The following is a 13033-nucleotide window of genomic DNA, read 5'->3' as shown; positions in this document are numbered from 1 at the left end:
GTTAACTTGCAGGACAGGGGGACAAGCTGGCTGCCTAAAGAAAACAACCATTGTAGGGCAGCAGAGGGACAGCTCTGATCTCTGCTCTGGGACAGGGACAGGAGCCAGGGCACGGCTGGGGTTGGGCCAGGGCAGCTCAGGCTGAGCTCAGGGAAAGGTTCTTCCCCCAGAGGGTGCTGGCACTGCCCAGGCTGCCCAGGGAATGGGCACGGCCCCGAGGCTGCCAGAGCTCCAGGAGCCTTTGGACAGCGCTGCCAGGGATGCCCAGGGTGGGGTTGGGGGGGGTCTGGGCAGGGACAGGGGCTGGGCTGGTGATCCCAATTTTGTTCTTGACTTTTCCTGTCCATGGCTTTCCACTGGGACAGTCTGGGGCTGTGACCCTGAATTTCACTCACTTTTTCCACCTTCTTTGGGGTTGCTTTTTTTTTCATTCAGTATCTTTTCTTCTGCTGCCTGTAATTCTTCCGGGTCTTGGGCCTCAAGGCATTTAATGGCTTTGGGCACAAAGAGGAAGTGTCAGGAGGTTTTTTCCTTGGGAAATTTCCTCCTCTGGGGTTGGATGTCACCCTTTCCTCAGGTGAGAGGAGGCTCAGTTTCAGCTGCACTGGTGAATAATGCAGCAGACTTTTGCAAGGACACCACTGCAAACCTCGCCAGCAAATCCAGTGCTTACCTCAGCAGCCCCCAGGCACCGCTTTTGTTGTGATCACAGCGGGGTTTGAGTGATGGATGCACAAAGGAAATTGAGAGAATGAACAGAAAGTAGTTTATGGCTTTCCTCAAAGGCACTTTTCTAACTCAAAAATATAAGCCTTGTGGTTTATATGGTTTTGAAATGTTACCACAGATCTTGAGAACTGGAAGACATTTGATTTACCATCTCCTGCAATTTTGGTACCAGGTTCAGGGCAGAACTCATTCATTTTCAGAATGAAAAACATTCAAAGGAAATATATTAATGTAAAATGTTTAAAACAGGAACATGCTAGTGGGAGAAACTGTCAGTGCCAAAACTTGAGGTCTTTTGTGTCTTGTTGGAGTTGGTGCAGATGTGTTTTTTTGAGATCTCTACCAAAGTGCTCTAACCTTGACTTGGTGAGGCTTTCCAGCTGTTTTAAGGTCTGCAACCTCCTTTTTTTTGGGAGCTGTGAAGGGTCAGTGTCAGACTGAGCACTTTCTCTTGAGCTCAGTCAAGGAACTGGAAGGGCTCAGCTGCCTGGGACATGTCTCCTGACCCTCCTCACCCAGATGCCTTTGTGGTTCAGTTCTGACCATCTGCTTTTCAGTCCCTTCGCTTTATCCCTCCTTCCCTTGTACTTCTCTCTCGCTCCCTGCTGTGTGGAGCAGCCACAAGATCTCCAGGTTTTTCTGGAAGGCTTGTGAAACTCCCTGTATGGTCCTTTTGTTTTTCCTTGAATGTCCTGGTATTAGTTTATTGCTGATTCTCTTCTTCCTTCTCAGATGTGGATGGGCAGGTACCTGTCTGGTATCCCACCAGAATATAGCAGTAGTTATTGATCAGTTATCCATGCCAAAAATACTCATTTTTCACTCTCTAGGGGTGCCAGGAGAACCATGAGGAGGACAGTCCTCCAAAGAGGTCCTGCAGGAGACAGAGCAGATGAATTGTTCATTTCTTTTAGGACACCTTCACATTTGCATCTTCTGTCTCATCTGGAGAGTAACTGGATGCAGCAGCTGCAGGCGCAGCAGGAGCTGCAGCGTCCTCCCTCTGCTGTGATGAGACAAGGGCACGAGGTGGCTTTGCTCTTCTGTTTATGTCTGGCTCTGGGAGCAGCTGCTTGTGGGTTATTTTGTTATGTTCAGCCCTGACTGTGCCTCATCCTTAGATTCCCAGAAGCCTCCCCAGGTGAGGAAGGGAACAGCTCTGTGCAGACACCCGCACATTTCTCAGTTTCTCTCCTAGTTCAGTCCCTGCCCTCTGTCATTGTGAAGCCATTCCCCCTTGTCCTGTCCCTCCAGGCCCTTGTCCCATGTCTCTCTCCAGCTCTCCTGGAGGCCCTTTGGACACGGGAAGGGGCTCTGAGGTCTCCCTGGAGCCTTCTCTGGAGTCTCTCCCCCAGGTCCTTGTCCCCCCTGTGCTGAGGAGTGGATGCCGTGCTCCAGGGGTGCTCTGTGGAAATAACCCAGCTCTGGGTGTGTCCAGAGCCCGGCTCTGGGGCAGGGAAGGTGTCCCTGTGTCCCTGTGACTGCTCAGTGTCACACTGGCACTGCTGACCTGGCTAGAACTGACTGCAGAGATGTTTTCCTCCTGCTGTGTCAGCTCAGGTTTCAGTGGCAGGGAGGTAAGGTGGGAAACAGTCAGTACGAAAAGGGCTGGGTTTGTTGACTGAGGTTTAGAAAGCTTTTAATGAGTTGAATTATTGGTTGTATGTGAAGTGAAACACTGCTCTTCTAACTGCTGTCATTTCCTGTATCATTCTAGCCTGTTCCCTGCATTAATTACAGCTCAGATTTACAGTGGATTTGGTTACACACTGAGTTGCATTCTCATTTTTTTTCGTCTGTGTGTATAAATTTCTTTGGGAGTCAGGCCAAGAGGAGAGTGTGCAGATATGCACACACACATGGACTGAATTTGACTGTAATTTGCTAATTTACTGGGGAGAAGAGATCTGGCTTTTCTTCTGTTTTGGTGTAAAAAGAGCCTTTTCTTTTTCCGAAGGAGGAACAGTAGCTGAGAACAGCCAGTGTTTGGAGAGTTCAATATTTCAGAACAACCAGAGATGAGAGAAAATATTATCTTGTGAATTGTAAATGTGGCATTTTTAATTTGGCTGGTGTTTCCCAGAGGTTAGTGGATAATGGGAATATTATCATGCTCTTGGCTCAACCAGTAATCAGCTTGCTACTTCAAGTATTTTATAAATGCAGTGCCTCAGAGTTCAGCTGGATGAGGTAGAGCCTTTCACAGCTGAAGGAGTTTTTTGTGACCTGAAATATGAAGTATGATGAGATACTGAGCATGAAATCTAGCATTTGGAAATGAGCTCTTTAGGAGTTGTAAAGCACAGAAAGTGATTTAAAGGAAGTTTCCTTTTGAGTTTAACATTTTTCTTTTGGCTGTATAAAAACAAAAGAGGAGGTGTGTTAGGAGGATTGATTTGGAGAGTTCATTCAGATATTTAAATTCATTCTTCACATTTTAACTGTTGATGCTACAGATGATTTTCATTCAGAATATTTTGTGTCATGGTTTCATAAGTAAATGATTGTGAATTAAGTAGAATCAGATATCAAACATGTTACTGCTTTTAAAATGAAATACTCCTAAACAATTGCTTTAGAAGTACTGGTGTGATGAATATTGCTATGATGAATAAGGGTATGATGACTGTATGAGGAATGATAACACACAAAAGAATGCAGAACCTAGTTCTGTAATAACTAGGTAAAAAGTAAGAGGAAAATTCCAAATAACCTTTTTTTGAAATATTTGATCCCTCTTTGTTTAGCCGTGCCACTTATGACAGCAGCCTTTCTTCCTCAGGCACCCTGTTGCCTGAATCCCCTGCAGCCCCACTGTGGTCCAGCCTGGCAGGGCAGCACCCTTGGGCACACCCAGGGCCCTCTTCTGGCCCAAAGCCACCCTCCTCCATCCCAGCTGGCCAAGGGCTTCCAGGGCAGAGCCATGCATTGAAATCCCCTGTGCTGATCATCCTCCCCGCCTGGGCTGGCTCTCCCAGGAGCCTGGGCTGGTCCTGGGGAGGGTGAGCAGGGCAGGGCTGGGCTGAAGCTGCCCAGCACAGCTTTGGAGTGCAGGGATGCTGAGTTACAGCCTGCCTGTCCAGCACAGCTCTGGAACCAGGGCTGCTGAGTTAAAGCCTGCCTGGCTGCTGGCTGGGATTTTGTTAGGATTTCAGAGTGCTGGGTTTTGCACACTAATCCTGACTGGCAGTTGGAGCTTGGTGCTTTCCAGCATGGAGTAGCAGATTTCTCTGGGGTGAAACAATGCCCCAGTGTGTCTGAGCTGCCTCTACAGAGCCAATAAATCTGTTTTGTTTTGTTTTTCTCCCTCCTTTTCTCTCTTCCCCCTCCTGCAGGCCAGGACCCACTCGTACTGCTGAAAACCCTTCAGCTTCTCTGGACAAAGCAGGAGCTGGGCAAGGTAAGGCTGAGCCCTGCCCACAGCAGCTCTGGATGCAGGGCATGTCCAGGCACAGGACGCTGGCTCAGACCCGCCAGCCTTCAGGGCTGCTTTCAGTCCAGCACTCAGGGGAAGAGCCCCTGCACTTGCAGCTACAAGTGAAAAGAAAAGGTAGCTTTGTGTGATGGGGAGCAGCTCAGGGGCTCCTAGAAAAGATCTGGAGTTTCCAGGGCTGAGTTACAGAAGGAAAGAAAATCAAAGTTGCTTTTGTTTTGTTTTAAACACTTTTTTTGTCCATTAAATGGAGGATCTCGGGGGGAGGGGGAAGAATATTGCTAGAAGCTGAAAAAAATGAGAGTTGAATTTGGAAGTGTTTTTGGTATATCAAAGCTTTCATATTTGAAGTGTTCTTTTTTTTTCCTGATTTGGTTTGGTTTTGCCTTTTAGAGTGGTGAATGCAATTTACACTGCTGTCTAAAATTAGTGCTGTTATTTTTATACAGCACAACCTATGAGCTCTACACTGAGATTTTTCATAGGCAGTAAAATATAATTCATCTAAGTTTGGAAGCTTGAAAACTAACAAAACCAGCAGATGCAGGGTTGAGTTTTCCATGTTTAACTCTGTGCTGCTCAGGCAGGTTCAGAAGTGAAATGGTTCCTTTTCTAGGAGGCCCAGAGCGCTGTAGCTCCCACATAACCACATGGAGCATCTCCTGTGTGGAGTGGCCAGCGTGGCTGAGGACCTGGTGGACGTGCTCCATCCTGGGTGTCTGCAGTGCTTACTCACTGTCCTGGCCTGCTGCTCTTAGACTTTCCATTATTGTTAGTCTGTGGTTGCCAGCTGGAATAAACAACTGGAAACCCAGTGTGAGAGGTGCCTTTCCAAATGGTCACTCACTGGTGGAGACTTGAGCTCAGCAACTCTGAAAAATTGAGCTTTCCATCAAGTTTTGTTAGAGCTGCAGAAAAAAAAATATTGTCCTTTAGGTCTGGAAGGCAGTTAATCCCACAAAACAACAGCAGGAAAGAGAAATCATCAAAATCTCTGCACTGCATACCCTGGGATGTGTATGTGGATTGGGAAGAAAAATACTCTGGAAAAGAAAAAACCTCTCATGGACGTGTCCTTTGGCAGAGAGCACTGCAGTGATTCTGCTGGGGATGGAAAAGCTGGATTCCCAGGAGCTGTGCAATCACAGGCTGGTTTAGGTTGCGAAGGAATTTAAGGCTCATCCAGTGCCACCCCTGCCATGGCAGGGACACCTCCCACTGTCCCAGGCTGCTCCCAGCCCTGTCCAGCCTGGCCTTGGGCACTGCCAGGGATCCAGGGGCAGCCACAGCTGCTCTGGGCACCCTGTGCCAGGGCCTGCCCACCCTGCCAGGGAACAATTCCCAATTCCCAATATCCCATCCATCTCTGATCTCTGGCAGTGGGAGCCATTCCCTGTGTCCTGTCCCTCCATCCCTTGTCCCCAGTCCCTCTCCAGCTCTCCTGGAGCCCCTCCAGGCCCTGGCAGGGGCTCTGAGCTCTGCCTGGAGCTTCTCCTCTCCAGGTGAGCACCCCCAGCTCTCCCAGCCTGGCTCCAGGGCAGAGGGGCTCCAGCCCTCAGAGCAGCTCCAGGGCCTCCTTTAGATTCATTCCTACAGCTCCATGTCTTTCCTCTGTTGGCCACCCCAGTGTCACCTGGGTTTTGCAGGTCCCCCGTGGGGTTTGCAGGTGTGTCCCCCCTCCAGGCTGTGTGCTGAGCAGGAAGGTGTTTCTCAGCTTGGAGGGTGCCCAAGGAAAGCCTTTCTGGAGCAATGGGGAGGGCTGTGGTGAGCCCAGCTGCTGTGGGGGGCCACAGCAGGAATGTCCCCGTGTGTTCTGACTTGTGCTTGTCACACTGTCACCAGGACGGGCTGACCCATGCCCAGGGCTGTGCCCGCACAGAAAGTGCAGGCTCTGTTTTGAGGGGCTGGGCTGCTCTGCCCTCTGTGTGGAGCTCAGGTGGGTTGTGCTGCTACTGCCCCACAAATGTCCAGCCCCAATAACTGAGATAAGTTGACTCAAGTCCAGCTCAGCTTGCCCCAATGGCAGCTAAGTGGCAGGAGCTTCTCTGCCTCTCGCTGTGTGTGCCTGTAGGTCAGTATTGTCCACAGCTGGGGGAAATCAGCCCCTTGGTCTGAAATCAGTGACCATGGGCAGGAATGTGTCTGCCAGGGTGTGACCCCGGTTCTGGAACATGGGTACAAGAAATGGTCATTTCCTCCATAGGAATGACAGTTAGTGAATAACCAGGAAGCATCAGCAGACTGCCCGGAGCTGTGGGACTAGAAAGAGGGGATCAAAGCTGAATAAAGGACTGTGTAGTTTGAGCATCAGCAACATTTTCCTATTCCCATGATCTGTCAGGCTGTAGAAATCCCCCCAAGGAGCATTCCCTGCCATGGGAATCAATTGAAATGGAAATGGCAATTAGAAAAAAAGTTTGAGAGGAATCCCTCTCTGGCAGAGGGAGGAGCCAGGCGGCACAGCACCCTTTCCTCTCTGATTTAGGTGTCTCATGCCCTTTTTGTTCTCTGCCTTTCCCCCTCAGACTATCGGTGCCCTAGCTGAAGGCTTGCTGGGAGGTTTGGAAGGAGGCTTTTTCCCAGCTCATCACAGTCTCTCTGGTACAAAGGCCAGACTCAGACGAGCACAGTTCGTGCTGCCGGCGATGGTGTCAGTGCTGGGAGCTGCTCTGCCTGTGCCAGCAGGATCTGGTGTCTGCTGGAGCCCGTCCTGCCAGAGCCCAGGCTCAGATTCCGGCCCAAGGAGGAGCTGAGCGGGGTGGTGGAAGCTCCAAATGTGCTGAAGTGGGGCTTTTGGGGGAAAAAGCCATTTCCAAACAGTGCAGTGGAGTTGGCAAGTTGCTTTGTTTTCCTTTGGCTGTTGTATTGGATGTTTGTGGTTGGATCAGAGCTCATCTTTGCCTTCTGCTGCATCTCCCAGCAAAGTTGGAGCCCTGTATTTAACATTGCAAACTCTTGCCACAGGGAAAATTTTTTAGAGGGAGAAATCTCTTATCTAAAGTCCCATCTCTGTTAGTCATCAGCTTTTTCATACTGCCTACTGAGAAAGAAACAGTTTCTGTCATAAACTATAGGTTCTGTGGGTTTTCCAGACATGAAAGACACTCTGGAAAACAACTGTCTTCCAGTAAAAATTGTTGATGAATAAAAAAAGAAAAAACTCATTGGCAATTTTTCTGTAGATTTTATTTTGTTTTCCATGTTGCTCTTCAAACTTTATATTGTTTCCACTGGAAGCTCCGAATGGGGCCATGAATCCAGTAAATTACAAGTGCTGTCTGCAGCAGGAATGAGCATCTTTTGGATTTGGCTTTTTAGCCAGAAAAGAAAGAGAGCAGCTGCTCTCAGTGATTTCTTGTTTTCTGTCTCTGCTCTCGCCCTGCTCCACGCTGGTGATGTACCATGCAGTGAGAGGTCCTGTGTGGGTACTGAGGATGCCACCTCCTCACCCTGCCAACCCTCCCAGCTCCCTGGAAACTACTTCTAATGTAAACATTATAGAGATACTGCTCAGTACTGCTAATTTATCACTTCTACCAGATGGGGATTAAGTAGCCTATTAACATTCACAAAGTGAGGGTTCAATTCCTTCACATTTCTAAACACATCACCCTGGGATTCCTAAGATTTATGGCATGGAGTTTTCCCATGTTCTGAGCCCCTTTGTGGGGCCTTTAGGCTCATGGAGGTGTGCAGGGGCAGGAGGTGCTCAGGGAGCTTTTGGGGGAAGGAGCACAGATCTGGAGGATGACAATCTGATAGAATTTGAACGCAGATATTTCATTCACTTTGATCTGAGTGTAGAATCCAAACTAATTTGAGACTCCCAAATATTCTGATTATGGGCACTATTGTGGCTGGAGAGGGCATAAGGTTAAATGTGCAGGTTTGTGGTGCAGCCATGAGGAGGGGTTCAGGTTCTTGTACTACACCTTGCGGGTATCTTAGAGGACCAGGAGGTTTTTGAGCCCACTTCTGTACCTTCAATATTGCCATTTTCCCAATAACACCCCTCTCTCCAGCTCACTTCTCCCCCTCCCCCAAATCCCAAGCCCCTTTGTCTGCCCCACAGAACAACTTCTCTGTCTTTATGGGATAATTAGTGTGGACAATTGCTGCTTTTCCCATTGGGTTTGAGGTGCAGTGAGCCATGAAGGAATCTGTAATGACATGAAAAGTCACTGGAGGCGCGGATGGTGGCTGAATAGCAACAGTTACCTCTCTGAATAGATTAAATTAAAAAAAATAAAGCTTTGTGTTCAGCTGGGGGAAGGGAGGATTCACTAATCTTTTTGTACATGACAATGTGGTTTTGTATCTCGGCAGCTCAAGGAAGAAATCAGACGGGGCTTTGCCAGACTGGAGGACCCTTTGGCAGGACTCCTGGCCATGCTGGAGAGCAGCAGTGATTGGAAGGGGAAAGGGCATTCCCTGGGGTATTGCATCACCACGGAGCTGCAGCTTTGGATAAAAGCACATCCTGCTGTCCCACAGGTTAGAAAAAGAGAAAGCAAGAGAGCTGGGAGAGAGGAGAGAGCACTTGATTGCAAGGTTCCTCAAGTATCTCTAGTTTCACTTTTTCCCAAAGTCCAGTATCTTCTCTGTAGCCTTATACAGAGTGTGACAAGGTGTGAAACACAGTGAGATGTTATCTGTGGCATGCTGGCCTGAAAATGAAATCATATTGGGAGCTGTGCTGCCAGAGCTCTTTCCCCTCCAAAGCTGGGATTTCATCTCTCCAGATCAAACCACTTTGATCGAGCCTTGCTCTTGCTGCCTTTCCAGGCTGGAGGCTCTCCCACTGGAACCCACATCCCTGCTGTCAGGAGAAACCCAGTTGCAGAAATCTGCTCTGTGTGTTCTTCCAGCTCTGCAAATAGAAGCCAGTTACTTTTGGATTGCTTAATTCCTGCCATATGGTGGGAATGCAGAAAATGGGAACAGCCTGCCTTTTCAGCAGCTGGATGATTAGTTCTGTAAAGTTGGGTCATTAGATTATATGTCCTAATGTTTACCATTCCTTCTGCCTTCAGAAATTCTGACCTACTGAGATTTTCTCTTTTCTGTGAGCTTTTGGCTCTGAGCTGCAGGATACTTTTATATTTGTGTTGCTTCCTTTCCCATTTTTCCAAATGGTTCTGGGTAGATGTTGAGCTCTGCCATTACAGGATTGGCGAAGTGCTACTGGCACTGAAATTCCTGTGTCATGAGTGAATGTTCACATGGGAGCACAAGGATTTAAATACCTGCGTCTGTGCATCTTTTCATGGTGCTTTTGCTTTCCCTACCCTTCATGCACCCAGCAGCAAGCCTGGGAATGAAAATGGAATTCTTATGTCTGATAGGTGAGATCTCCCTGGAGGGGAGTTGCTGGATTCAAAGATTCTCTTCTGGGAACTAGGGGGGAGAATTTCTGAAGAGCTCTGTTAGCACAGAGGGCATTTTTCAGTTTCAGATTTTACTTTTGCACAAGGCCCTATCCCTTCTCCAGAATTACCCCACAAATATTTCATGTTCTTAAAGTGGGTGCTGTGGAAAAAATGCGTATCATATTGTTGTGATTTCTGCCTGCAGACTCCGTGGGGAATTCGGAGAATCCTTCCAGAGGAATTCACTTGCTCTGTTTAAACAAGCTGTGCTTTCAACCACTGTTGAATCGCAGCCATCTTTACCAAACCTGTGTTTGATTGTCTTTTGGTTGTTTTTTGAAGTCTGGCACCAAGCTGAAGAAGCTGCAGGCCCGTGTGCTCGGAATGCTCTCCCAGTGCCCAGCTAATCTGCTTGACCCGCTGATTAGCATTTACCAGCTCCACACAGCAGACCGGAACTATTTGCTTGAACATGTCAGTCATCTTTATCTCCAGGGCAATTACAAAGAGGTGGGTCGTGTCTTTCAAATAAATTTACCTTGCCAGCTCTCTGTGAATGTCTGTGTCCTTTTTTTTGGATGCATTTCAATGTGAATTCCATTTCATCCCAGCAGCTGCACGCTGTGAATGCTGCAGCTTAGTGTGCTCTTCCCATGTACAGGAGCAGCCTGGGCTCAGCCTTGGCTTTTCTGCTGACTGAGGACAGAATGCCAGGGAATCCTCCCTCCACTCCTTTGCTGACCTTTGAAAGTAATGGGTTAATAGGCTTTAATTTGGAGAATTTAAGGGGATGGTTGTATTCTTTTTTGTTTTCCTTGTCCTCGGCAAGAAAAGAAGGGATTTTAGTCCTTGGTCATAGACCTACTGTGCTATCTCCAGCCCACCTGCAGCCAGAGGGCTTGGAAAACTTCACTGGTCCCATGTGATTGCCCCAACCTTGGGTCTCTGTTGGAGGAGTTTTGAAGCCTCTTTACCACTGACATATTCCAAATGTGTAACACCTCCTGTGTCTCTGTCTGGGTGGTTGACACAGGCAGGAGTTCACCAGACCCAGGATCTGGTGTGCTTTACCCTGTTTTACAGCCCTGCAGCATCTCCAGCATGGTTGCCCCATCCCTGGAATTGTTCCAGGCCAGCTTGGACAGGGCTTGGAGCAACCTGGGGTATAGGAAGGTGTCCCTGCCCATGGTAGGGGGTGGAACTGAATGGTCTTGAAGGTCCCTCCCAACTATCCTATGATCTTTCTTTTTTAAAGGCAAAAGGGTTTGTTTTTCTCCCAGAAGCATGGTTCATTTGGATGGTATATAACAACTTGACCTTGTTAAGCAAAAGTAAAACTCAAATAACATTCTTAAAATCTTAAAAATAGCAGTCTTAAAATCTAAAATTCTTAGTACAGCTGAATTCCCAGGTGACATCCTGGAATCCCATTCTTTTTCAATACTGAAACAAAGATATTTTGTATTTGGTTTGAAGTTCCCTGGTAGCTGCTTGAGACTTAGTCTTGTGCTCAAAAAGTTTTTGAATGTGAATATTTGACAATTACAACAGGAAGAAATGTCTTATTTGATTATATTCAAGTGGGATTTTTAGGTTCATGGCGCCAAAAATATTTGTTGTTTTCATTAGAAATACAGGCCTTCCTAGATCCAGCTTCGGAAAGCTCTAGATCTTTTGGTGGAATTGTTGTTCTGTTTTTTCTTCCCCAGCAGAGATCATTTACTGCTCATTCCCAGTGTGAAGAATAGGAAACCTCAACGGCTTCTCACTCTCAGCCATAGCTTTCTTTTAGCTTTCTTTTGTTACCAGAAGGATGAATAGAATTCTCTTCAAAAATAACAAGACATCTTTTACTGCCCTTGGGGACTGAACATACCTAAGTCAAGCTAACCCAAACAACCTGGAGCTGGGGCTCTGAGCATTGCAGTGGCTCTGGATGTCCCCCTGTCCTTCTCTTCCCCATCTCTCAGCTGGGGCAGTGAAGCAGACTCACATGGAGGATTGTTGGCTCTTCAGTCTCTCACCTGAAAGGATAGAAATCCATACAAATCCTGACTGCCATTGTTTATTTTCTTGCTGTATTTGCAATGAAACACCAGGCATTTTACAGTTCAGTACTTCAAAGGGCTTATTAAAAAGAGGGAGATGACATTTTTCATGGGTAGATAGTGATAGGATGAGGGCAACTATTTTAAACTAAAAGAGGAGAATTTAGATGGGAGATCAGGAAGAAATCCCTCCCTGTGAGGGTGGGCAGGCCCTGGCACAGGGTGCCCAGAGCAGCTGGGGCTGCCCCTGGATCCCTGGCAGTGCCCAAGACCAGGCTGGACAGGGCTGGGAGCAGCCTGGGACAGTGGGAGGTGTCCCTGCCATGGCAGGGGTGGCACTGCATGGGCTTTAAGATCCCTTCCAACCCAAACCAGCCTGGGATTCTGTGATTTATTCTAGAGCAGGTTATTCCCTTTGTCTGTGGTGTACAGCCATGAATGTCCTCTGCCCTGATAGTTAAGGCTCCTTTTCCTCATGGAGGTTTTGGAGAAGGTTCCCTTTGGGAAGCGAGGTCCCAGAGCTCCCTAGGGATGCCTGTGGCAGTTGTTTGTTGCCGGAGCAGCTCTGGCCCTCCCTTAGCCTGGATTTGGGGCAGCTGGGGGGCGGCTGAGCCCGGGGCTTGGGGCAGTGCTGGCACGGGAGACGGGAGACGGGGCCAGGGACGGGTTCTGGTTGTGCTTTAGCGGCACAGGCTGCGCTCAGGAGGCACCTGCGGCGAGCGGCGCCAGCGGATGGCACTGTGCTCCCGGCGTGCAGGAAACAGGCAGGCACTGGGAGCTGGGGAGAAGCACGGATGTGGAACTGGCTTTTGAGGCGTCCGGGCTGTCTGACGTTTTATCTTTCTTTTGTGACGGGAGCGTGCAGCTGCTGGGGCAGCAGCGAGAGCTCTGAGAGTGCAGCGAGAGCGCCGAGGGCTCCCAGCTCTGCTCCTTGTGGCCGCCATGGCACGGGGTCATGGGAGGGTTCGGCACTCCCCCTCAGGGAGTTCCAGTGAAGCCCAGCAGCTTGTCCCCTTCCCAGAACCCCTCCAAAGGCAGCCATGGCTCCATGCCACCCTCCACCTGGGCTGTGCCAGAGGTGCCTGAGCCCTGCTGGCTGCGGGCGGGTGCGGCAGGGGAAGGGCGATGGGAGCCGGGGCACGCTGTGGGGAAGGGGCTGGGGACCAGGGGAACGCCGTGTGGGAAGGGTGCTGGCTGTGGGAGGATGTGCTGCGGGAATGCCCTGGATCGGGCCTGTGTGGGAAGGGCACTGGGTTGCAGTGGATTTGGTGTGAGAAAGGCACTGGGGGTGTTTGGTGAGGGGAGAGTGCTGGGTGCTGGTGGATTTGGGATGTGTGGGAAGGGTGGTGGCTGTTTCTGCTGTGGGAAGGGCACTTGAGTGTCAGTGGAAGTGGTGCAAGAAGGACTCTGGATGGATTTGGTGTGGGAAGGAGACTGGGTGTTCTGGTGTGGGA

General features: G+C 49.1%; 1 protein-coding gene across 5 annotated transcripts in view; it reads left to right on the top strand.

Annotated features, from left to right (window-relative positions):
• EXD3 (exonuclease 3'-5' domain containing 3) overlaps positions 1 to 13033 on the top strand; it is a 253050-nt gene that overhangs the window by 68771 nt on the left and 171246 nt on the right. For all 5 annotated transcript variants that reach the window (XM_084219682.1, XM_084219681.1, XM_084219679.1 and 2 more), the window contains exons 4-6: positions 4065 to 4129; positions 8489 to 8656; positions 9874 to 10041. In XM_084219682.1, the coding sequence (XP_084075808.1) occupies positions 4065 to 4129; positions 8489 to 8656; positions 9874 to 10041 (401 nt within the window). The remainder of the gene's footprint in view (positions 1 to 4064; positions 4130 to 8488; positions 8657 to 9873; positions 10042 to 13033) is intronic.

This window comes from Fringilla coelebs (genome assembly GCF_963513975.1).
Source record: "Fringilla coelebs genome assembly, chromosome: 21".
Lineage (NCBI taxonomy): Eukaryota > Metazoa > Chordata > Aves > Passeriformes > Fringillidae > Fringilla > Fringilla coelebs.
The sequence above is the reverse complement of the archived record's forward strand: the minus strand, read 5'-3'. Positions and strand labels throughout refer to the sequence as shown.